At 36.7% G+C, this 26,358-nt stretch overlaps 1 protein-coding gene across 1 annotated transcript in view; it reads right to left on the bottom strand.

Annotated features, from left to right (window-relative positions):
- ATF6 (activating transcription factor 6) overlaps positions 1–26,358 on the bottom strand; it is a 225,394-nt gene that overhangs the window by 185,407 nt on the left and 13,629 nt on the right. Inside the window, exons 3-7 of the mRNA XM_059935010.1 lie at positions 26,023–26,110; positions 24,058–24,164; positions 17,306–17,435; positions 16,511–16,714; positions 10,782–11,002 (exon numbers count right to left, since the gene is read on the bottom strand). Coding sequence (XP_059790993.1) covers positions 10,782–11,002; positions 16,511–16,714; positions 17,306–17,435; positions 24,058–24,164; positions 26,023–26,110 — 750 coding nt within the window. The remainder of the gene's footprint in view (positions 1–10,781; positions 11,003–16,510; positions 16,715–17,305; positions 17,436–24,057; positions 24,165–26,022; positions 26,111–26,358) is intronic.

Here is a 26,358-nt window from a genome sequence, read left to right as displayed (position 1 = left end):
ACAGCCTGTGAGCCACAACTACTGAGCCCACGAGCCACTACTGCTGAAGCCTGCTTGCCTACAGCCCATGCTCCACAACAAGAGAAGCCACTGCAATGAGACGCCTGTGCACTGCAACGAAGAGCAGCCCCCGCCCACCACAACTAGAGAAAGCCCATGCACAGCAACGAAGACCCAACACAGCCAAAAATAAATAAAACAAAATAAATAAATTTTTTTAAAAATGACAACACTGGAAGTCGGGAGTTTTTTTTTTCAAGATTTTTTTTGATGAGGACCTTTTTTTTTTTAAACATCTTTATTGGAGTATAATTGCTTTACAATGTTGTGTTACTTTCTGCTGTATAACAAAGTGAATCAGCTATATATATACATATATCTCCATATCCCCTCCCTCTTACATCTCCCTCCCATCCTCCCCATCCCACCCCTCTAGGTGGTCACAAAGCACTGAGCTGATCTCCCTGTGCTATGCGGCTGCTTCCCACTAGCTATTTTACATTTGGTAGTGTATATATGTCAATGCTACTCTCTCACTTCGGATGTGGACCATTTTTTTTAAAAATATTATTTATTTATTTATTTATTTAATATTTATTTATTTATTTGGCTGCACCGGGTCTTAGTTGTGGCATACGGGATCTTTACTTGCGGCACGTGGGATCTAGTTTCCTAACCAGGGATTGAACCTGGGCCCCCTGCATTGGGAGCACAGATTCTTAACCACTGGACCACCAGGGAAGTCCCAGAAGTCAGAAGTTCTTAATTCTTGTCCCAGCACTGCAATAAATTAATTGGAAGATCTTAGAAAAATCATTTCTTCTCCCAGAGTCTATTTAAACATTAATAAAAAGAGGGAGTTAGTAAGAGCTTATCTCTTGTTTCATTAGACTGTGTTTGTCAAGAGAAATGTAAAATACGTTTCTTACTGTGGATTATGGACAAAAAGTTTAAAGCCACCGCTTTAATCCTCTAAAGGTCTCATCCAATCCAAAAACAAAATGGTTCTAGCACTGATGTTAAACATGTGTGCTTAATTACCATGTAGCACAATAATGACTACTGTATCATAAAATATGGATGATATTAACTTTGCTGTTTTATTTGATACCAGATTGTTCAAATAAGGTCCATCTTTATACTTTGTCTCTCAAGACGTAAAACCATCTGCTTGAATTTTTTTTTTTAATTAAGAGAATACATTTGCAGAGGGAGAGAAAAGGGAGCAGCAAGTTGCAAGACGTAGGTAATTTGAAGTTTGCACTGCATCAGGGCTGCTTTGAAAGTAAAGCCCCATTAATGGAGCACAGAGTAATGACAACAGCACTGGACTCAGAGAAGGCCTAGGCTTGAATCCTAACTCCATTATCGCAGGTCATATGATTGAGGTGAGGATCAAATGAGTAATGGACATGAAGGTTCTCTGTAAACTATAATGTACCATACACATAAGTGTCAGTAAAAAGAAACATCCTGCAGCTATGAATAAACTGGGTGAGGAGGCAAAAATTCTTAATTCCAACAACAATGTGCCTCACAGCTGCTCTGATAAACTGCGCAACTAAAGTAATATTGAAAATATCTGTCCTCACTCCATCTCCTAGTTTTACACATTTCAAATTTTAAATATCAGACTAAAACAAAAACAAAAACAGACAAAATCTGGAAATCTCATTTAATTCCTACAAAAGCAGAAAAACAGAGCCTAAGAATAAAAATCTAATCTCCTCCCAAGATCGCTCAGTCTGCTCCTTATTCTGTATTTATCAGGACTTTCATTCACCTCAAAAGGCCAACAGGAGGTTTTATGCACTTAGAAAGTATCTGGCACATACCACTTTATCAATATTAGCCATCTAAGTAATATGGCCTTGGCTGAAATATTTAACCAATTGATTTCATTCAATGGTAAAATGGGAATAAAGCCTACTTTACAAGGATTCTGTGAGAATCAAATAGGACTATGCAAAAATAAACGTGAAGTACTTATCAAAACTATATTAGAGGGACTTCCCTGGTGGCGCAGTGGTTAAGAATCCGCCTGCCAATGCAGGGGACACGGGTTTGAGCCCCAGTCTGGGAAGATCCCACATGCCGCAGAGCAACAAAGCCCATGCGCCACAACTACTGAGCCTGCGCTCTAGAGCCCGTGCTCCACAACAAAAGAAGCCACCGCAATAAGAAGCTCACGCACCACAACAAAGAGTAGCCCCCACTCACCACAACTAGAGAAAGCCCGCGCGCAGCAACAAAGACCCAACGCAACCTAATTAATTAATTAATTAATTAAAAAAAAACTATATTAGAAAAGAGATGAATTTCTCAAAGGTGTCAAAAAGACAAAGGCTGTGGAAATGTTCCAGATTAAAAGAAGCTAAAGAGACATGACATCTATATGCAATATCTGACCCTAAACTGGATCCTGTATTGGAGGGAAAAAAACTGAACTGATAAAACTGTAACATTGACATTTGAATAAAGTATTTTACAAACATAAATTTATGGGTCTGTACTACAGGTATTTAAGAGAATATCCCTATCCTGAGGAAATATACACTGAAATACTTAGCGGTAAAGGACTATGAGGTATGTAAGTTCCTCTAAAATAGTTCAGGAAAAAATTTGAGTATGTATGTATTGATAGATGGATAGACAGGCAGATAGATAACATGAACTAATAAAGCAAATGTGGTAAAATGTTAACAATAGGTGAATCCAGGTAAAGGCACATGGGTGTTCTCTGCACTACTTTTGTTTTTGCAACTTTTTAAAATTTGAAATTATTATCATATACAAAGTCTAATACACATGTACACACACACACACACACACATACAGCTGCAGTGCACACGTAACACTAAGGAGTTACAGGAAACGAAAAAAGAAACTTTCCTTCAGAACTCATAATCAAGGGGGGGTGAGAGCCACAGAAAATTTTAACCATAACAGGTTTAATCCTTGAGTATCATTTGTTAACCACCTTTAACCAGTCAAAAGTCCTCTTCTGTTAACAATTAATATTCTTTCACATATTTGTAAAGCAGTAATGTTCTGGAGAACATACACCTTCTAAGACTATATAGCTATTGATCCTTTCATTGAAATCATTTGCCATTCTCCTTTGTAAATTATCTATTCACTTATTTTGTCCATTTGATTGCTGGATTAACTTGCATTTTTCTGATTTGTAAACACTTTATATACTAAAAATGGTTTTTAAAAGACTATGAAAACTTGTACATGAATGCTCAAAGCAGCATTATTCATAACAGCCAAAAAGTGGAGACCATCCAAATGTCCATCAACTGATGAATGGATAGTCCAAATGTGGTATATCGGAACAATGGAATATTATTTGGCCATAAAAAGGAGTAAGTAAGATACATGTCACAACATGAATGTCCCTTGAAAAATATGCTAACTGAAAGACGTCATATACAACAGCTACATCCTGTATAATTCCATTGACATGAAATGTCCAGAATAGGCAACTCCATACAGAGAGCAGATCAGTAAGTAGTTGCCAGGGGCTGTGGAGGTTGGGGGATGAGGAATGACTGCTAATGGGAATGGAGTTTCTTTTTAGGGTGATGAAATATTCCAGAATTAGATAGCAGTGATAGTAGCACAACTCTGGGAATATACTAAGCAACCATTAAATAGTACATTTTAAAAGGGCAAACTCTATGGTGTATGAATTTTAGCTCAATTAAGCTATTAGAAAACCAAACAACCAAGGACTTTCATTCACCTCAAAAGGCCATTAGGAAGCTATGGACTCTCTTTCCAGACAAATGTACATGCACACAAAGTATTACAAATAATTATGCAAGGAATGAGTGAGGCGAAGAAAAGGGAACTTGTTTATGTAAACACTGAAACCTATCTATGGGTTCCATTAAGAAACCCTGTAACTGTCACTCTCATACGCTGAAAGTGGAAGAACAAATTACAACTGTGTAAAAGAACAGTTTACCCCTAAGGTGAAAAACTACCTACCTTCTGACTCTCCAATTACAGGAATTTCTCCTACAGGTATACTTGCACATGAACAAAATGAAATAAGTAACAAGTTATTCAGTGGAGGAATGTTTACAAAGAAAAAACCTGCAAAACTCTTAAATGATTATGGCACCCCTGTGAAGTAAGACTACCATGCATCTATTACAAAAATAGGAAAACTTTTTATGTACTGATGTGGAAAAAATCTCCAAGATGTATTAAGTGAGAAAAGCAAGGTGCAGGACAGTGTTTATAGTATGTTACCATTTCCATAAAATAGGTAAATAGGTAAAAAGACAAATACTTATATATTAAAGAACTGTCTCAGGAAGAATGCATAAAAAACTAGTAACAGTGACTGCTTCTGAACAGGGGAACAAAATGGCTAGAAAGCATCTAGGGCATGGGAGGACTGTCTCCTTAAGAATGAGTCTCCAGGGACAGGTTACAGGAAGGGAAATCAGAGAAAGGAGAGAAGTATTTAATTATTTATTGATATAAATCAGCATCCCTCTAAAAATAATTATTTATTAACCTTATCAAGATGCTACACTGAAAAATACAGAATAAAGAATGTTAACGTCGCCACGAAATAAATCTAACCTAATGCAACACATCAGGGAAAAAAAGAAAAAACCTTCTGTTCACTTCCCGTTCCAAAGATACTGTAAACACAAATGAGATTACTTGTCAACGTCTTTATTCAAGATAAATTTTTAGAAGCCCCAAATCTCCATCTAAAAAGGAACTGCAAATATTTTAACAAGTCATGTTTTTCTTTTATTTGCAGAGTCCCTGGTAGCAGCAAAGCCAAAAAGTAGTCAACACAGAAGTGATTTTTTTTACTAGAATGTGGATAGCTTTTCAGATCTCCAAATCTTCCTGTTGAATTTGTTCTGATGGATTCCTCTACTTTATAGCCTAAAGAAATATCATGATCTCCATGTTTCTGTTAAAGACTTTAGTCACTAAAAAGTATCTATTCATTATTTACCTTCTTAGATCTGAGGTACCCACACAATTTAAGGATATTCAGCTCACACCTTGACCCAAAGAGTATCTATTCTTGGGTGTTACAGATAAAATAAGCAGCTTAAGTGTCAGTAAAAGTTACACTTTTTTTTTTTTCTGAAATAGAACATAGGCACTCTCCATTTTTCTATGAGTTTCTCTGCACTGCTTTGCATTGTAAACAGATTATTTTAGATTCATATTTTCCTTGGAAGATACTCCTTTAGGGGGTCCCCTGTGAGTCGTGCTACTACATGTCCTCCTGGGTACAACAAGAATACAAGGCCCTGACCACTCTTTACCTAGGCCATTTCTCAGGGTTGAAACCTTGAGAGATGAGGTAACATCTCCCTCGGGACAATTAGGAGGCTTGCTTACTCCTTGCTGTAAAGGTAGTCAATTCCCAAGTTCAGCATTCCTCCACTGCAATAAAGGAACACTGTGTGCACAGCCCCCATCTGGGCCAGTATCACATTACCTCAGTGGTGACAATACTAACAATACCTGAAATCTTGAACTTAACCGTATAACACTGTCTCCACAGGAAAGAAATACAAAGTTTTAATTTGGTATGTATGCTAGGGGAATCTCCTTCACACCATTCAGATACTTGAAGGACAGTGGAAAGGGATCCCCCCAGCAACTACCTTCTCATGATGGCTCTAGTGACCCAGGGCAGGGACTTCCAAAGGACAGGGACTGGGATGGAAGAGGTCAGGTCACTAAGTAAAGAATTAGACAGAGGGTCCAAAGTAATAAAGGGTTTGGAAGATGTTCAACAGAGTGAACAGGCTGAGGGGAAGCCCTGGGCCTCCTGTCAGTATAGCCTGTGCCCCTTCGTCAGCCTCCTATCTGATGTCATTTCTAGTTCTGACCTAGTTCCTGATCATTTTCTTTCCATTGTTCCCACCAACTGATTTCTATTAAGGGTTTTTGCTCCACCTTGACCCACTATGCGACACGTAGAATAGAATTTCACCACTTTTTTTTTTTTCCTGCTCTGTTGTCCCAATCACCAGAACAATGTAGCTCCACAGCCTTAACACCAGGGCCGTAATGTCTCATGAACTTTATGGAATTACAATGGGTAGGCGGAAGTACTAAATGCAGATTTAAACAGACTGCTGTTTCCAAGCCCTTGGTTTGATGTTTGGTCACATTCGATAGCACTTTAAAGAAAGATAAGCGTGCTCTCCCATGAAGGCATCTTTGTAGTTCCAAGATTACCATTTACTAAGAAACTGCTTAAGAGAATGTCTACACTGAAATAAGAGACCGTGTTCGTTTTTTCCATCAGGATCACAGCCAAAAACCAACCATATTTCTTGAAAACTTAGATGAGCTTTCCAAGAGTTAAACAGAACAGATTTACCAGCAAAAGGCAGAAAGAGTGAGATTATAATTTGAACCAGGCAAACTGTTTCATAACAGAAAATGGGGCACTTAATGTAGTTTGCAGAATATGGTATGCTAAAAACGCTACTTTATGGCAGTAGCAGGCCTCTAGAGAGTGAAACTAGCCAAACAAAAGAACAAAAAAGGTAGAAAAAAAGAAGCCATGTCAGCAATACAAAGCCACAAAAGACTGATGCACTTTTTTTTTTTTTTTTTTTTTTTGGTGCTGAATTATAACTTTTTCACCAGACCTTTGGTTTAAAAACACAAAAAACACTTGATGAAAAATTTTTCATTTTGGTCATTTTAAACCAGGAATTTATACTAACTCAAATTTATCCTACTTTAACAGGACTTGAGTCTAACAAACACATGCACTATTGAGGTCACAGAAGACTATATACATGAGAAGATCAAAGGTTTCTGCAGCTCCTTCTGGAACAGATTTACTCTGGGTTCCTGAATGGCTTGGCCAGCAGATAGGACAGACTGATGTTTCTTTATTTGAAATAAACATTAAGTCAAAACCTCTACCAGAAAACTCATACTGAAAAGGCTTGGCTCATTTCCTGATGTGCTAGCCAAGGAAAAATAAGCAAAAGAACCTCTGTGCAGGTTGACCAGAAACTTTATTCTAATCGTCTTTAGGTCTCTTGCACCAGACACACAGTACTTGAATCTTTCTTGTGTATTACTGTCAACTCTAAATTTTGAAAAGTAATAAGAATGCTAGTCAATAAATAATGCTTAAAAAAAAGCTAATACTTGTTGGTTCTATACTTTCTCATCTCACACATCCCCCAGTTCTTCAATGTTGACTGAATTATTCACCAAAGTTACATCAGTAAATTATTCACCAAATTTACAGAGCACTCTTAAGAGTGCAAAAGCGGAACAGACATAGTCTTTCACACCAAAGAACTTCTAAAGGATGTCTGGCTAAAAGACCAACAAATAATTAATTGAAATGTTTAGAGATTACAGAATGGGTCAGTGACATACAATGACTGCCAACATTAAGATGCTCACTATTCAGATATTAAGCCTAGAAAAAAAAAAAGACCTCTTCTGGTTTTTAAATACAATTCCTATATCAAAGAATCTTAGAATTAGAAGAAACTTTTCTATAACTTACCTGAACCTGTTCTAGATGAGTCCTCTGAAATAACCCAGAACAATTATCTTATTTTCCGCATGACAACCTTCATTTCCTAGAAGATAGCTCTACTTTCAGTCTTCTCTCCTTCAGCTTACTGAATCATACCAACCCTTAAACCATTCCTCTCCCCATGACATGGTTTCTAGACCTCCTCCCCATCCTAGCTATGTTCCTCTAGACTGTCCAGTGATTGAATGTCATAATTCTATGAATGTAGACTAAGAATATATTAATATTTTTTAACAACTGTGATATACTGTTTATATTTTTTAAATATCTAATTAATCATTACCTTTTTCATGTTTAAAATATTTCATAATACATATTTTAAATGTCTAAACAAATTACATAAAGACAACTTTGAATATTTTCTATTGCAAGTTCTATTTGGGAATATTATAGAAGAAACATTCAAATTCACAATTTAAAGAGTATTAAAAGAAAATTTTAAGGGATCATTTTAAAAATCCTTCTTCAGGACAGAAATTATTTCAAGCATCTTATCTAACCACAAAGGTATGAAACTAGAAATCAACCACAGAAAGAAAAATGGGAAAAGAACACACACATGGAGACTAAACAACATGCTACTAAAAAAACAATGGGTCAACAATGAATCAAAGAAGAAATCAGAAAATACCTCAAGACAAATGAAAATGAAAACATAGCTTTCCAAAATCTATGGGATGTAGCAAATGCAGTTCTAAAAGGGAAGTTCATAGTGATACAGACCTTCCTCAAGAAACAATAAAAATCTCAAATAAACAACCTAACCTGCCACCTAAAGGATTTGAAAAAAAAGAACAAACAAAACCCAAAGCCAGCAGAAGGAAGGAAGTAATAAAGATCAGAGAGGAAATAAATAAAATAGAGATCAAGAAACAACAGAAAAGATCAATAAAACCAAGAGCTGTTTTTTTGAAAAGATAAAATGGACAAACCTCTAGCCAGGCTCACCTAGAAGAAAAGAGACAGGACCCAAATAAACAAAATAAGAAATGAAAGGACTTCCCTGGTGGTGCAGTGGTTAAGAATCCACCTGCCAATGCTGTGGACATGGCTTCAAGCCCTGGTCCAGGAATACTCCACATGCCGCAGAGCAGTTAAGCCCGTGCGCCACAACTACTGAGCCTGCGCTCTAGAGCCCGCATGCCTCAACTACTGAAGCCCGCGTGCCTAGAGCCTGTGCTCCACAACAAGAGAAGCCACCGCAATGAGAAGCCCGCACAACTGCAACGAAGAGTAGCCTCCGCTCACCGCAACTAGAGAAAGCCCACACGTAGCAACAAAAACCCAACTCAGCCAAAAATAAATAAATAAATAATTTTTTTTAAAAAAATCCTCTTTCATCATTCTTAACTTCCTCAGTCTCCTGTGAAAAACATACTCTTTTTTTATTGGTTGTACAACTTTTTAATTGAAAATATCATGAAATATCTTTAATCTTTGTTATTGTTGTTCATCTACTTATTGTAGAAAATTTACCAAACACCAAAAGGAAAGAAAGATTACATACCCAACTTAAATGATTACCAACATTTTGCCAATCATGTTTCCTCTATCCTGTGCTCATCATCTCCCCATAGAGTATTTTAAAGCAAATTCCAGCTTCATATCATTTCATCTTCAACTGAAACACACACTATGCATTAGTGCCTATTATGCCATAAGCACTGTGCTTACCTTTTTTAGTCCTCAAAATAAACTAACATAATAGTCAAGCTTAATCCTGTACTATCCATGTCTGTTCTCATATGACACTAATGTTCCTCCTTCATGTTTTGGCACACACTGTTTTCAATACCTATGTAAACTGTGGGAATTACTATAGAACTTCGATGTTCTACTTCCAGTAGATAATATTCTTTTGTTATGGGTCCTTACAATATTTCTCATGGAGATTACTTGGTTGTGTTTATGCAACAGTAAAGCAATTTCACAACTAAATGGGCTACCGACGTGCTAGTTAATAATTCTGGTAGACAGATCAGTCAGTAGTATGATAAACAACCTTACATAACTCACAGGATTTTAAAAGTACTTTGCAATACCTAAAGAAAAGGTGGAGTAGCAATATTAACAACCAGTAATATCCACTTTTATTTTAAAGAAAACTTATAGGCTTTGCTTTCCCAATCACAATTTTAGAGAACCCACTTTTAGACTGATTATTTAACTTTCATTGAACTTTAGGACCATAATGTTCAATTACTATTTAATACATAACATGAGGTATTTTGTATCACTTTTAAAGAAAGCAAGAGTTAGCTGGCAAGTACTATAACCGGTTCTAGATTGTGACAGATCTTAGGAAACTTTCTGTGATTCATAAATTACAAGAAGTCCCTACAACAGAAATTTTGAAGTTTTGCAAAGATGGGAAAAAACTAAATAATCATTAAGAAACAGAATTCCTAAGAATAGCAAGTCATCATTATGCAGTGGTGAAAACCCTTCAATAAGTCAAGAGAGAAGATAAATATAAACCCTGACTAAAAAGCAGTCTACAGACTCTTATCTGGGGAGTTGTCAAAAACATTTCAATCAGGAAACATGAAAGAATCCTGTAAAATACTAGTGTATGATTGAGTTGGGGGTGACAGTCTGGAGGAATGTGATGAAAAGGTTCAAAAGAAGGGATTAAAGAATAGGGAGGTATGCATACTTCTCTTTTCATCAAACCACTTCAGACTTTTTTAAACCTTTTCACTTAGATTCTAACATAATAAGCCTTACCCTAATTTTCCACCAAAGACTGGATCTGCAATTTCAGCACATTTGACACAATATAACAGACTTTAAAAAACAAAAAAGTGTTTCGTTCCTTTTTTTGTTTTCATTTTTTAAATCAGGCATTAAAAAAGCACTAAGCGGGGCTTCCCTGGTGGCACAGTGGTTGAGAATCTGCCTGCTAATGCAGGGGACACGGGTTCGAGCCCTGGTCTGGGAGGATCCCACATGCTGCGGAGCAGCTGGGCCCGTGAGCCACAACTACTGAGCCTGCGCGTCTGGAGCCTGTGCTCCGCAACGGGAGAGGCCGCGATAATGAGAGGCCCGCGCACCGCGATGAAGAGTGGCCCCCGCTTGCCACAACTAGAGAAAGCCCTCACACAGAAACGAAGACCCAACACAGACAAAAATAAATAAATAAATAAATAAATAAATAATTTAAAAAAAAAAAAAAAAAAAAAAAGCACTAAGCTTCAAAACTTACATCTGAACCCACACTTCTCATGGTACTTTGTAGGACAGGTTTAGTCACAGAAAGTTTTCCATTCACTGGGCTATTTGCCACTGGGGCTGGTACCACGTTCACCACGTGATTAGGTAGCTGTGTGGTTGCCCCAGCGACAGCAAGGACTGGTTGAGGAGGGGACAGAACTCCAGGTGCCTGGAGTTGTACCATGGTAGGCTGAGAGAGCACCACAGTCTGACCTGCAGTAGAGAAAAAAGAAAAGGAATCAGAGGGTGCATAACTACTGTGGCAGGAGAAGCTATTCAACATTTAGGTCTCTTCTGCAGATATAATAGGTAAGACCAAACAGAGGGATTTGAAACCACCAATTAAAACACAATCAATAGCAGCACACATTCATACTGACTTTTGTTGTGTTTTTAATGAAACCGACTAAATTCATTCTCTTTGAAGTTATCATTAACGATGTATTTCCACGCTTTTTTTCAGCTAACACATATCAAATTTGCTAAGTTATACATAGATTTCTCTAAGTATTAACCTCTGAAATTTATTAGTGCTAAAAGTATTTATCATATTACAAATATCAAACCTTCTATTCTGAACATAGAATCATATATTTTAAATTAATGGGATTTAGAAATACATATAACACCAAAAATATATGACAGAGATTCAGTAACTCAATACTTGGAAGAACCTGAGGCTACAAATATCAAAAATGTTCAAACCACTTAGCTAACAAGGGAAATGTAAACCTGTAATTTAAAATAGTCTGCAGATAATATTGACTCCCCTACCCACCAAAATGGTCTACAAATCTTTTCTTAATCTTTACATTTAACCTTATTTTAAAATTACACTAATCTGAGGAAAATTAGTATCATTAACCTAAAGAAGGCTCATACAACTCATAACACTGGTCTATTAAAATTTTTACTTGCCTGCTGAGTGTTTGCTTTCAGATCTGGCCAGTTTTATAAGGTGTTGAAAGCCTCACCTAACATCCACAACTGCTTGAGCCTATTTAGCAAAATAAAGGTACTAAAGTAACTGGCAACTAAAATTTCATATAGTATATTTATACTCTTCTTTAAAGGAAAAAAAACATACTATACTTTCAGACAGTGTAACATGATCCATGTAAAACTCAGCTCAGTATTTCAAAGGATCAAGGAAAACTAAAAATCAAAATGATGCTTCAGAACACCTGTTTGTTAAGAACATCTGTCTTAGCTTAAAAAAAAATCACTTGCATAAAATCAAAGTCTTTATGTTTCAGAAGGCCTCAGAAAGCATACGAAAACTAGAATTTAATTAATAGCATTTTATCCCAGGTAAATTAGTAAGAAAGACCTAAAAATAATTTCACAGATTTGTAATATATACAATTTACTTGAGCATAAATGATCACTAAATATTTTTATCTTCTAATTTTCCCTTGGCATAATTTATTTTATGAGATGAAAACATATAAAATACAGAAATGACTCATAAGCAGATATATATTTGCTTATGCCAAATATTCAAATAAAAATAATTAACAGGGAATTCCCTGGCAGTCCAGTAGTTAGGACTCTGCGCTTTCAGTGCCGAGGGCCCGGGTTCAGTCCCTGGTCAGGGAACTAAGATCCCGTAAGCCGTGTAGCGCGGCCAAAAAAGAAAATTTATAAGTAAATTTATAAATAGCATATTTATTTAAATAGTAAATGTTAAGTTTTTTAATTACACTTATTGAGATATTACAGTCAATCTGGTACTATGAAAAGACATACTCATCAAAATGTAAAACTTAAACCAAGGGTTCCCACCCTGAATATAAGGACCCTTCTTTAATAGCAAAAATATCATGGTCACCCAAGATGATCATGGCTGTCCTTTCAGTTTTGTGGATTGAGAAAATACGTGATGAGAATAGGCTGTTAAGAATTTAATAATGATTTTAAATGAATTTGGAGTTTAGTAATCAGAAGTATAACCACAAAATTTAAAAACATCAGTACAAAGATATATGAAACAAATTATTTATTCAGTCTACAGAAAATATGGATTTGCAGATGCCCTGCAAAAAGCCAAAGGTTACTACTACTCCAACCGCACATATCCCAGGGCCCACTGTCTACAGGTTGAGAACCACTGACTTAAACCAATACTTTGAGAAGAGCATTATCAGAAGCAGTGTTCCATATCTTCTGAGTTTAAAAATTATGATAAAAAGACCCTAAAAAACTAAACAATGTTCAATGAATTGTGGGATTCTTCCAAAGAACAGAGAAGGTGGTAAACATAAAGAATTAAGTCATTTCAAAGAAAGGATCCTACTTCTAGCTCCAGTTACAGATTTAAAATATTAGCAGTTAACATATGCAGATAGCTTTGTAATATTTCTTAAAACTAATTGAGAAAAATAATCCAAGTCTGTAGTATCCAGTGTCTGGTTATCACCATTCTCGTTGCTGAAAGAACTGCAACACGGAGTGAGGGAGATGGAGCAATGTCAAGTCAAGGTCTGCGTACCAAATGTGGCTCCAAGTCCTACCAGGCCACTGATGCCTCCTTTTTTTCCCAAAATGCACATCAAGCCCTTTCATCCCAGAGTGCCTAACTAATCTCAAATTATTGAGCGCCTAAATCAAAGATCCTATAAATATACTAGGCATGTTTGGGTTCAAGACAAAATGTGGAGAAACAACTAAATTTCCATGACAATGTGTTCAAGGTGACTTGCTAAACCTGACATGCTAGATGCCCACCAGCGCACAAAATGCAGTGCAAAGGACTGTTTCGGGTCTTAAATAGTTAGCAGCTGAACATAGTTACTACTGTTCCTAGTGTGGAAACACTTAAAAAGGACATATCAAAAGGCTGTTTATCCATTTCAGCATGCTCAAAACCCTCTTTGGCATTACACACAAATCCCCCTTAATGGACCACGGCTGGTTTCAATGCTGGATACTTTTGACTATGTATGACTCACTGATAGTGATAGTCAGTTTCTTCCTTTTCAGTTACCTTCAAAGATTTCAAACTTTATATCAAACATTTATTGAATGCCTGCTTTGTCTAAAACAGTATGGCTGTGTGACAGTAAATTTCTCTGTGTATTAATTTTCTCATCTATAAAATGGAGATGACAATAATAGTACCCATCCTCACAGAGTTGATGTAAGGATTAAATAAGATAATGCACTTAAGCACTTAGAACAGTGCCTGGCATGTAATAAGAGCTTAAATGTTAGCTAGTATTAATTATTTTTATTATTATTAATTACTATTAACCTCCTTTTATGTATAATAATAGCTTCTATAAGGGTACTGCATGTATTATCAATTCATTAGTTCTCATAGTTACTGTTATTTAACTATTGATATAAATTGGTTAACTCCCCAATTAGATAGAATTCTTGAGATCAAGTACCACATCTCTGCATTCTTTTAGAGGCAATAGACTATAGTGATTAATTACACAGACTGAGCCAGACCACCTGGGCTCAAGTTCTGACTCTACTGCTCATTAATAGAATGACCTGGAACAAGTTATTTTACCTCTATCCTCCATTTCAATGATTTGTTACCACTATCTACCCAAAAAGCCCAAGACAGGATACCTTCCTCTCTATCCTCCATCCCCCTTTCACATGACCTAATTACCAAGCCCTGTGATTCTACACTTTTTAACATCTCTACTGTCTGTCCTGGCTCTTCATTTTCATTGATATTCCAGGCTTTCATCATCTCTCACCTGCACTACTCGTACAAGTCTTAATGGATGTATAGGACTTAGATGTAGAAGTAGGCAGAAGCTGTTTCAGGCAGATAGAATGGCATGTCAAGAAACGAGGAAAAAAAAGAAAAGTTAAGGGACAATGGCCAGATTAGTTGAACTAAAAGATTTATAGAAAGGAGAGTTATTATAAGGTAAAGTTAGAAAACTAAACTGGAGTCAAACCATGAAGGGTTTTACATTCCAAGCCAGAGAATTTGAACTTAATCCTGTAAGAATTACCTCTTTTTTAATGGCAAAATATTTACTTCTGATACTTATATCGATTAACTGTAAAATGCCTTTCCTATATTTCTCTTCTTCTTCCCTCCCCATTTTCAAATAAATGGAAGATATACACTTAAATCTATATGTTATTACAATATACCTCTCCAGATTGTACTATAAAAACAGACAAGTGCCCTATATTAGCATATGCTCCCCCAAAATAAAACTGTCTTCAGATAATGGGAAAGCACTGAAGTTCTGAATAATGTATGATTCAGGTTTCTAAAACTGATAAACTGCTCAGAGAAGTTTCTCTTCTTGCTATAGGTGTGAACTTCTATCATTCAAACATAGCCAATGGTCTGCTAAGAGCAAATTCTTACGAATACCCCTTGCTTTACATACTCGTCATATTAATATCAAACTTTTTACTTTTTATACATGTGTTTTAACAGCTTACGGGAACTATAGTGAAGTTCTTCACAAGTTTAGATTCTCAGCCTTTGGGAAAACACAGACCCTTTTGAGATCCTGATGAAAGTTTTGGAGACTATCCCTAGAAAAATCCACAAATAACATACACTAAATCTTGCATTTTATTTCAAGGGGTTTATGAACACTTAACATCCATTCACAGGCCACAAGAATACCCATTCTACAGGACTGCTATTTTTCACATGAAAAAGGCAGTAGTTTTCACCCTGTCCTAAGAGGGCAGGTATTTCAGGTTTGTTTGGTTGGAGTTTTTTTGGTAGGGATTGGTGGATTTTCACGGATCCATCCAGTCTCTCGCCTAGTTCTTTTTATCAATGTCATATTGTCTATGACCATGGAATAGAATAAAGATAACAGAGTACCTGGAAACCAAATTTATGACCTTGCCCTCATTAAAACCATGCTCCAAAGAAATGAGCTAACAATCCACAGCTGGAAATACAGCCATAAATGTAACACTGGTATTTATTTACAACCCATTCCCCATTGACCCCAGTCCTACTTGGTGCCAACAAGCTAAATCCAGGGAAGGAACGCTGCGCAAGTTTCCCTTTAGTCATGTGTACACATATCAGTATAAGTACAATGATGAATAATCTTCCCAAGAGATCTCTATGTGCAAATGATTCCTATATCTGAATAGTACCAAATCCTCAAACTTGAACTTCGTTCAGTATAGACCTAAACTTCTTGTAGAATCAACTATGGGAGGCCATCTAGTGGACAAAATATAGAAACACACATTCTTAGCTACTTGAAGACAGAGTTTCAGGTTTCTTCTTAATGCCCCATACAAGATCATGTTACTAAACAGTGCTGCCTCCTCAGAGATTAAGAGTCTGACTCTATTGCCAAAACACACCTATTAGACCTGAAATGGACAATATTATTTTAAATACTGACTTCTCCTTAAAAACAAAAAAGTTCATGGACACAAAAATCTCAGAATAAAATGGCACCGAGAAAGTTTCCCAGATTTTCTTCTTCGTTACAAGTGGTTATATAAAACCACAAGCCTTAGAGACAGGCGTTTTCATAATTAAAACTGTGAGAAAAAAGAACTATCAGATGTAAATAATCTCGATAGCTATCTCCCTTGTTAGGATAGGAACCACATCTCTACAACATCCTCAGAACCAAGGACAATTCTTGACACACAGCATGTGCTCAGAAATTATAACCTGAATTAAAACAAGTCATATGACACAAGCCTCAGTGCCCTCCAATTAAACATACACAGCCTCAGATTCCATTCAGGTACCTTTAGTGGGTGCAGGATGTATACTGATAATTGGTTGCTGCTTCGCCAATGGCATAAGTGTTGGTAGTGTTTGAATAATGATGGTTTTTGCTGGAACGCTGGGGTTTGTTTGAGTCTTGGGTGCTGCTGGAAGTAATAAAGGCTTGGGATGAATTGAAGGTTTTGAATTCATCTGAATTTTTTTCTTTGGAGTCAGTCCATTTTCTGGAGAAAAACCAAACAAACCACAGATCAGTTTAAGGGCAATTAAGCAAATCCTAGAAAGCAGATTCTATTATACACCTTTCCCTAAACATTATCTTGACCTCTGACTACCCTTACTGAAGTTTAAGCATAGCCACTCTATATCTTAATGGACTGAAGAAAAGTCCTCAGTCTGAGGTCTTCCTTTTTGACCAAGCTGCAGCTTTGCCAAAGGGACACATGAACCAGTAAAGAAGAATAGCTAAAATCCCTGAATAAAGCATTGAGGTGAATAAGGTTAACAATGTCACAGCCAAATGGCCCTCACATTCAATATCTTTAACTGAAACTTTGAAATTTCTCCTGAAGATGGTGGGGCCCTAAATCTATTTAAAGTATCATTCACCTATAAAGACAAAAACAACCAAAGAAGATTATTTCTTCCCTTTCGTCTCCACATTAATCATCCACAACAAACAAAACAGGTCCACTAATTTAAAAACAGCAAGCCAGCTTAAAAAACATACACTGAATCCAACATTTTCTTTTAAGAAATGGAGCCTAAGCTCAGTCTAAAATAGAGATAACAGAAGTTAGGAGATGGATTAATACCAGTGTTGCTCTTAGGACTTATGATGGGCTTGTCTTCCTTCAGTGGCTCTGCTGAGGAGGGACTGTTAAAGCTTTCGCCATATAAGGAAAAGGGAGACATCTGGGAAGTAGAAGACAAATCCAACTCCTCCTGTAACAAAATAAAACACAAACAAATTCATTCAGAATAATACTATCCTTGAGCAGAGAATTGCTTACAAAGAGAGGCAAGATCCATATATAAACAGAGAAACACTTCAAGACAACTTCAAGGCAAAGGTGTGATATATTAGAACTATGTCTATATATGAAGTACTAAGAGATGATGGATAAATCAACATTATCCAGCTATACTAAAGGAAAAATAACTAAAAATGAAGTATGTCTATTTCATCCTCTTATATGAAAGATATGAATCACTGATCTGATCTGCTTCTACATTTTCTCCCACAAACTTTCCTAGTCATACAAACATTTAGTATCACTACAGAGTTACAGTTAAAATGCTAATATCTTTTCCCCACCATCTCTTATTCTGTCTTACAGGAAGCTCAAAAGCAAATAATTCTCACTATTTGTATCCTTTTCTATTTCTTAACACTGCCTTTGTCCCGAATGTTTTGAAAGAAAAACACTGAAAGGAGCAGGGCTATTTTATTTTATTTAATGGGTAAACTAATAATACAGAGGGACTTCCCTGGTGGTCCAGTGGTAAAGAATCCGCCTTACAAAGCAGGGGACATGGGTTCAATCCCTGGACGAGGAACTAAGATCCCACACGCTGCGGGGCAACTAAGCCCACGCGCCACAACTACTGAGCTCACACGCCTCAACTAGTGAGCTTGTGTGCCGCAAACTACAGAGCCCACACGCTCTGGAACCTGGGAGCCACAACTACAGAGCCCACACACCCTGGACCCTGTGCGCCACAACTAGAAAGAAGCCCGGGCGCGGCAACGAAGAGCCCTCGCACCACAATGAAAGATCCTGCATGCCTCAATGAAGACCCTGTGTGCCACAACTAAGACCTGATGCAATATACAAAAATAATATTTTAAAATAATAATAATAAATAAATCTTTTAAAAAAATACAGAGATATATAAATATTAATATTTTCTAAAAGTCTTTTACTATTCAGTGGATCTGTCTCATTTTGTTAGAATAAAGAAGCTTAATATAGGATAAAAGTAGCATTCCAATTCCAAGAGAAAAAGATGTTATGTATAACAATGGAATGGGCACAAGTACATAAATACATACATCATACCATCTTCAAAAGAATCTATAAGATTACTGAAAGAAGAATTAAGAGAATACTTGTTTACTCTCAGCATGATGTAGGCTCCCTTACATCAAAAAATCCAGAAGCGGGCTTCCCTGGTGGCGCAGTGGTTGAGAGTCTGCCTGCCGATGCAGGGGACGCGGGTTCGAGCCCTGGTCTGGGAAGATCCCATGTGCCGCGGAGCAACTAGGCCCGTGAGCCACAACTGCTGAGCCTGCGCGTCTGGAGCCTGTGCTCCGCAACGAGAGACGGTGCTGGAGAGAGGCCTGTGCACCGCGATGAAGAGTGGCCCCCGCTCACCACAAAGAGACAAGCCCTCGCACGAAGACCCAACACAGCCAAAAATAAATAAATAAATAATTTAAAAAAAAAAAATCCAGAAGCCATAAAGGAAGAAGAAATAGATTTGAACAAATAATAATTAAAATATTTTATAAGAAAAAATAGAACATAAACAAAGTTAAGATACATATTGGGAGAAAATATTTGCCAAAAATGGACGAAGTAAAGAAACCACCATTTCATTGAAAAGGAAATGTAAATGGTATCCAAAGGCAAATTTAAAAGAAAACCTTTTTTTTTTTTAAATCATCAGATAAGAAAAAGTTAAAATGACCTGAAAGAGTATATGGGAGAAATGGTCATTCTCAGTAATGCTGGTGAGAATGAGAATTGTTTCATTCATTCATCCTCAACACCTATTCAGCATGTAGCCATAAGCAGGGCTGTATGAACCTTACAGAGTATGTTATAACAATAATATATTTGGAAAAAAACAAAGACTATGAGATAACACAGGAGGAAATTATTATCTTCATGGCCTTAGTTGCTTACAAGGTATTTGATAAAATTCAGCAAAGAGTCCTCATAAAAGTCCTAAAAAATAAGGACTGGAGGGACACTTTCTTAACATTAAAAAAAAAAGCTATGCATAATTGCATAGCCAAAGTCATACTTAATGGTAAAATACTAAATGCTTTGCCATTAAAGTCAGGACAAGAAAGAAAGAATTGCTTTTTCTGTAATTCTAGCAAACATAATTATACTAGAAAATGAAATAAAAGGAATAAATATTAAAATAGAAGAAACAGACGTGCCTTTGTTTGCAAGGTGATATGCTGTCTACTTGGAACACATTTAAGAACCAACTAACAAAATTTTCACTATGAAAATATTGTATTAATAATCACTTAGAAAATATAATTAAAAATAGTTCACTCATAATAGTAATAGCAATTATAAATACCTTGGAATTCATTTTCTAAAGAATGTGCAAGACCTATATGAAGAAACTTAACTGAGAAGCATAAAAGAAAATCTGAGTAAACAGAGAGACATATAATATTCTTTAACAGAATGATTATAAGGGTGATACAACTGGGAAAATTGGTTCACTTATATAGTGAAAATTAAAACTAGATTTGTACCTAACACTTCATACTAAGGTCAACTCACAGGCCCACAAGGGGACATTTTTGACAATGTTCACTGTGGTGTAGGTGAAGTGTTGTGCAGTTACATGCAACAGATTTTGATGTAGACAGAGCAATATGACTTGATCTTAAAAAAACAATGTGCTAATTTTGAAAAGTAAGAAATAAAGAGATCTGATATAATAGCATTTACATAAATTTAAAATACGTACACAAAACTGAAATCAGTGAGAAAAAGATGAGCTTTTTAATAAATGGTGCTAAGGACTTCCCTGGTGGCACAGTGGTTAAGAATCCACCTGCCAATGCAAGGGACACGGGTTCAAGCCCTGGTCCCGGAAGATCCCACATGCTGCGGAGCAACTAAGCCCATGTGCCACAACTACTGAGCCTGCGCTCTAGAGTCCATAAGCCACAGCTACTGAGCCTGCACGCCACAACTACTGAAGACCGTGCGTGTAGAGCCCGTGCTCCGCAACAAGAGAAGCCACCGCAATGAGAAGCCTGCGCACTGCAACAAAGAGTAGCCCCCACTCTCCACAACTAGAGAAAGCCTGTGAGCAGCAACGAAGACTCAACGCAGCCAAAAATAAATAAATAAATAAAATAAATTCATTTTTTAAAAAAAGAATTGATTTAATAAATGGTACTGGAACAATCCTTCTGATAGTCATTTGGGAAAACAAAAAACTTGGATTCGTATTTCACATCATAAACCAAGATAACTCCAAATGGATCGGAGATCTAAATATTAAAAATAAAACCTTATGAAAAATATGTATTAACAGTCACTTGGAAACTATTACTTCCCGAATAATTTGATCCTAAGGCCACTAGGTGGAGCAGTGCAAGACCAGCATCCATGCAGAGAGGCAGGCTGGTGGAGTATCGGAGTCTAAGGAGAGGAGGTAGGGGCAGGCAGCCCAGCACAGGGAGTCAGAGCAGATTACCCTGCTCACATTGGGTCAGCCTGATGCAGGTGTCAACGCCCAGCAACACAGGAGTCAGTGTGAAGAGACCTGCACTGGCCAAATCCAGGATAACATAAGAATCAGAATAAATAATTATAGTAATGGGTTATAATCTGTTGAATAAACTAGGAAACCATGAGTCCATACTGATATAAACAAATAAATGAATAAATTTAAAGTCTGATGAGAAACAGGTTATTTTTACATAGCTTTAAAGTACCTCCTCATAAAATACTTATTTTGGGCAAAGGAAGAAAGAGCAACTTCACAGTGGAATAGCCTGGCAGACACCACCTTAATCAAATGAACAAAGTGAACCTCATCAGTAGCAACAGGACAAATGAAAACTGTGTGCCATCACATCAAAAGTGAATGAGACAGACACAGCATCACTTCTGTGATATTCCTGCCACAAACACAAAACCTGAATCTCATCCTGAAGAAACATCAGACAAACCCAACTGAGGGACATTCTACAAAATAATTAGTCTTTAATCTCCAAAAGTGACAAGGTCCTGAAAGTCAAGGAAGAAGGAACTGTTTCAACTGAAGGAGATTAAAGAGACAAGACAATCAAATGCAATGCGCGATTCTAAACTAGATCCTTCTGCCCAGTAAAGGACATCTTTGGGACAACTGGCGCTATCTAAATGGGAACTGAAGATTAGATGATAGTATGGTATAAACATTTATTTCCTGATTTTAATGGTTTTATTGTGATTAGAAGACATATCCTTGCTTGTAGGAAGTAGACACTGAAGTATTTGGGGGTGACAAGGCATCAAGTTGGCAACTTACTCTCAAATGGTTGAGGAAGAAAAAAGTTCTTTGTAATGTACTTGTAATATTTCTATAAGTTTAAGCTTTTTCAGAACAAAAAATTAATATAAGCAAGAAAACAAGAATAAAAATATTATAACCTATGAGTGGTGAAAACCCTCCTTTAAGTAACAACAACAAAAAGCAATAAAAGATTGATAATTCAGCCATGGAGAAAATAAACACCAGAAATAAAGCTTAAAGACAAATGACAAATTGGAGAAAAAACACTTGTAACTTATTTCACAAACGAAACACTAATAATCCTAATATGTAATAAAGCACTTTAAAAATTGAAGAGAAAAAGACCAATACAATCCAACAGAAAAGTGGACAAAAATTTGGACTGACTGTTCATAAAAAGAAATGCAAATAGGCCTTAGACATATGAAATATACAAAAAGATGTTTAACCACACTTATAATAAAAGAAATAGAAAACAAAACATGCTGTGTAGTGATGAAGGGAAAATTGGCCCTCTTACATACTGCTGGTCAGAATACACAACCGTACAACCTGTGGAGGGAAATCTGGCAATAAACAGTAACATTAAAAAAGTATTCACCCCGATCTCAGCAATCTCTCTTTAGGATAGCTGCCGGTTGGAAGATATCCTGGCAAAAATACGAAGTGACTTATGTGCATAGTTATTTATTACAGCATTGTTTGAGTCCAGAAAAGACCGAAAACAACACAAATGTTCATCAATAAGGAAATCACTGAATAAAGTATAATATAGCCACACAGTGGAACACTTATGCAGCCATAAAAGGGAATGAGAAAGATTCTATATCCTGAAATTGGAGTTACCTCTGGGATATACCACTAAGTTAAATAAGCAAGGTGCAGAGCAGGGTATGTAGTATGCTACCTTTTGTGTAAGAAAGGATGGAAAGGAAAGAATAGGATAGAAATCAGGCTTCTGTGAATATACCTTGTTATATATTAATACTTTTGACTTCAAAAGTAAATTAAGTTTTTAAAATTAAATCACTGGAGAAACTGTGGGACCACAGAGAACTGCCAAGAGCGGCAATCAGAGAAAAGCTTCATAGAGAAAGTAATGTTTGAACTGGGACTTAAGGATGAATAGGATTTTTCCAAGGAAGAAAAAAAATGAGGCTATTTCAGGCAGAAGGAAGAGCATGTACAAAAACCTAAGACGGTAAGAGCAGAGCAGAGATCTCGCTGCTCTTGTCCACAGACGGTGTTTGGCACAGTTCCTGGCACAGTTGTTGAATGACTGGAGCACACAGGAGCTCTCAGGGTTAAACCTAAGGGGAGTGTGAAGGTAGGAACAGGAAGGGTAGTGAGAAACAAGACTGGAAAGGTAAACAGGAGCCAGAACATGGAGGGCCTAGTACACTGGCAATTGGAATTTTGTCCTTGCAAGGGTTGGGAAGGTTTTAAGCAAAAAACTGGCACAATCAAATTTGTGATTTTGAAAAATTTCTCTTTGAAGATTCCTCTGCTAAGAAAGGTTTAGGGAGTTAGGAGGCAGAGAGACCAGTCAAAATTCTATTGCCTTAATCCAGATGAGGTGATGATGGCCTGGTGTGTGTGGAGAAGATGAATCTTAGAGATACTAAGTGGATAGAATCATCAGGATTTAGTAACTGACTACATGGAAATTACGCCAGAATGAAGATACCTCAATTTACAGCAGATATAATTCACTGAAAGAGTAATTTGAATTTTTCTTCTTATATTTTTTCCTTTTCCCATTCCAAAAAATACCTAAGCCCTTTGGTACTTCCTTTTCCTGGCCTCAGAGCTTTCGTCTAGATGAAGAGCAGAAGCATTTTTAAGGTGCTTTTGTAAAAAACCTTATTAGCTCATTCAAAAGGTAGTACTAGGCTTTCCTGAACTAAGGAGACCATTCTAGGTTACATGGCTAAGGAGTTACAGAAACAGACCATCTTACAGTCTTCCATGTCCTCAAAGAATGTATATTCTAATGGGGAGTAAAGAGGGTAGCAGGGAGAAAAGACAGTAAGTCAATAAACAAAAAAAATATTGGGTACTGGTAAGGTGCAATGAAACAATGAAATTATGAAGACAAGAACATAAGGGAAGGAGGGCAAAACCAAAGAGTCTAACAGCTTTCTAGCTCCCTCAAGGCCCTTCCTCAAGATTCAGCTTCCTCAGGATTAAATGAGATAATAGGACTTATATTAGCACTTAATAAATGTTAACTGCCTCCCACACATACATATTTTCCAGATTCCATTGTAACCAAAATCACTGTAAAAGACTGGTTACTTACAGGAACATGCTGAGTTGAAGAATAAGAGTCCACTGACTGAGGAGATGAGATTGAACAACTTGAGGAGGCTGGAGAAAGTGGCTGAGGTTCTGCCTTAATATCTTTAACTGAAAAACAAGGGGCAAAAATATTCCCACTGAACAATATAAACTCAGAATGAAATGAATAAGAAAGAAGGTAAAATCTGCTTTTAAAATTCAATAATATAGAAGCTAAGGTCACCAAAATATATCATCAAGTGAAAATTCAAGAGCAGAAAATAGTAAATCTAGTATGCTTCCATTTGTGTAATAAATTACACATGTGTATACTATTGTACTACTAGCATCTGCATTAACTCTCTTGAAGGATGAACATAAGAAATCGATAACAGTGGTTGTCTCTGGGAAGCAGAACTTGGTGGCTGAGGGACAAGAGCCAAAAGAGACACTTTTCTACTCTATGGACTTTTTGTATCTTTTGAATATTATGCAATATGCAAAATTATAGACTCCCCCCAAAATAATTTTAAAACATAAGAAACAGGAAAGAATTATTGTGGAAAGCATTTTTGACAATACAATTAAAACACAAATATGTTCCTATCTTTTGAACTATGTATTTTTAAAAATGTGCTGAGCAACTATAGCCTAGGTATTCCTAGGTGTCATATTTATAACAGGGTAGGAATGGGGAAGAGAAGAATCTCTGTGGCAGATTGTGTTCTCCAAAGTTAGGTGCAAAATATCTACCATATCTCATGATCTATAATGTGATCTTGCCACTTCCCCATCAAGAAGTAGCCACTATTTCCTCCTCTGTTTGAATCTAGGTGGGCTTATGACTTCTTCAATCGACAGAGTATGGAAGTAATGCTATGTGAATCCCAAGGCTGGGCCATATAGAAAGGTGACGTGTAAGCACTCAAGTTGGCAGTCCTAGTCTTCAAGTCATTCCAGACCAGGCATCAGACATGTGAGTGAAGAAACCTTAAGGTAATTCTAGCCCCCAGTGTCAAGCTACCCCAGCCTTCAAATCTTCCCAGATGAGGTCTGGACACCATGGAGCAGAGACAAGCAATTCCTGGTGCATCCTGTCCAAATGCCTAACCCACAGATTCTGGGAGCCTAATAAAATGGTTGTTGTTTTAAGCCACTAAAGTTTTAGGGTAGTTTGTTACACAATGGTAGGAACCAGAACACTGGCCTTGTGTAGCTCTTATTCTGTGAGGGAAGACAGGAATTGAGCAAGATATACAAATACATAAAATGAAAGGGAAAAGGAAATGCAGCAGTGGGGAGGACTGCAATTTAGATGGGGAAATGTGCTGGTTATTTACACATTGTCTCTCAGCTCTAAGTCTACCTTCTATAGTGTGTGATACAAATTATTAATACATGTCTCAGCTGGCTTCCTTTTAGGTCCTGTCAATAGGGGATACCAGAAGGATGCTAAAGGGTAGAAGGGAAGAAGGGACTTCTTCATCCTCCCATCAGCTTCATCCCAGAAGGGACAGTTTGCTCCAGGTTCCAGCTTTTTTCAGCACACCTAAAAGCCACCTCATTAGGCCCCTTAAAGATACTAGCATTAGCCGGGTAGGGCCTCCTCCTCAGATGTGTATACACGGGATCCCTACACTAAGTTCCTAGGTTCTAATAATCCCAAGCTTCTTCCCTTTGAGTCCCTAAATTCTGTCTAATTCTCAGATAGGTTAATCTCTTAGAGAGTATTACATATAATTTGAAATCAATATTTCTGAATAATAAATTTTTTATTCATTATGTGACTAACACATAACTATGAAATTCTTTATATCTATTTTGGCAAGAAATTTATGTATGCCTTGCTACACCAAAGTAGAATGTAGTCCCTGGAAAGTTTTGGCCTACAGAAGTAGCCCAGTAACCCCACCTAATTTTGACTATTACCAAGCTACAAAATAATATGGACCCGTTTAAATTTTTTATCAATGAAATACATCATTACCTGTACAGAATTGATTGTTGATGTCCCAAATGCCTGTCTCCCAAGGCATCAGATCAAAATCAAAATCAAGATTATCAAAATTATTTTCCTGTAGGTTTCAAATCAGCAAAAGAATATTACAAGATTAAAATATATACATCCAGAAATCAAACTAACAGATGCAATTTGCCATAAATAATATAATTGTGATTACCCAACTTAGTAAAAATAACTTGCTAAGTTAATCAGTTCATCTTGAAAATACATCTTGGATAGCTTAGAGATAAACCAATTTAGTTATTTTAAGCACAGTAGTAACAACTAGGAAGGAGGTATTGAAGTCAACATCTATCTGAA

This window comes from Balaenoptera ricei, chromosome 1, assembly GCF_028023285.1.
Source record: "Balaenoptera ricei isolate mBalRic1 chromosome 1, mBalRic1.hap2, whole genome shotgun sequence".
Classification (NCBI taxonomy): domain Eukaryota; kingdom Metazoa; phylum Chordata; class Mammalia; order Artiodactyla; family Balaenopteridae; genus Balaenoptera; species Balaenoptera ricei.
Note: the sequence above shows the minus strand (reverse complement) of the source record. Positions and strands in the feature narration are given on the sequence as shown.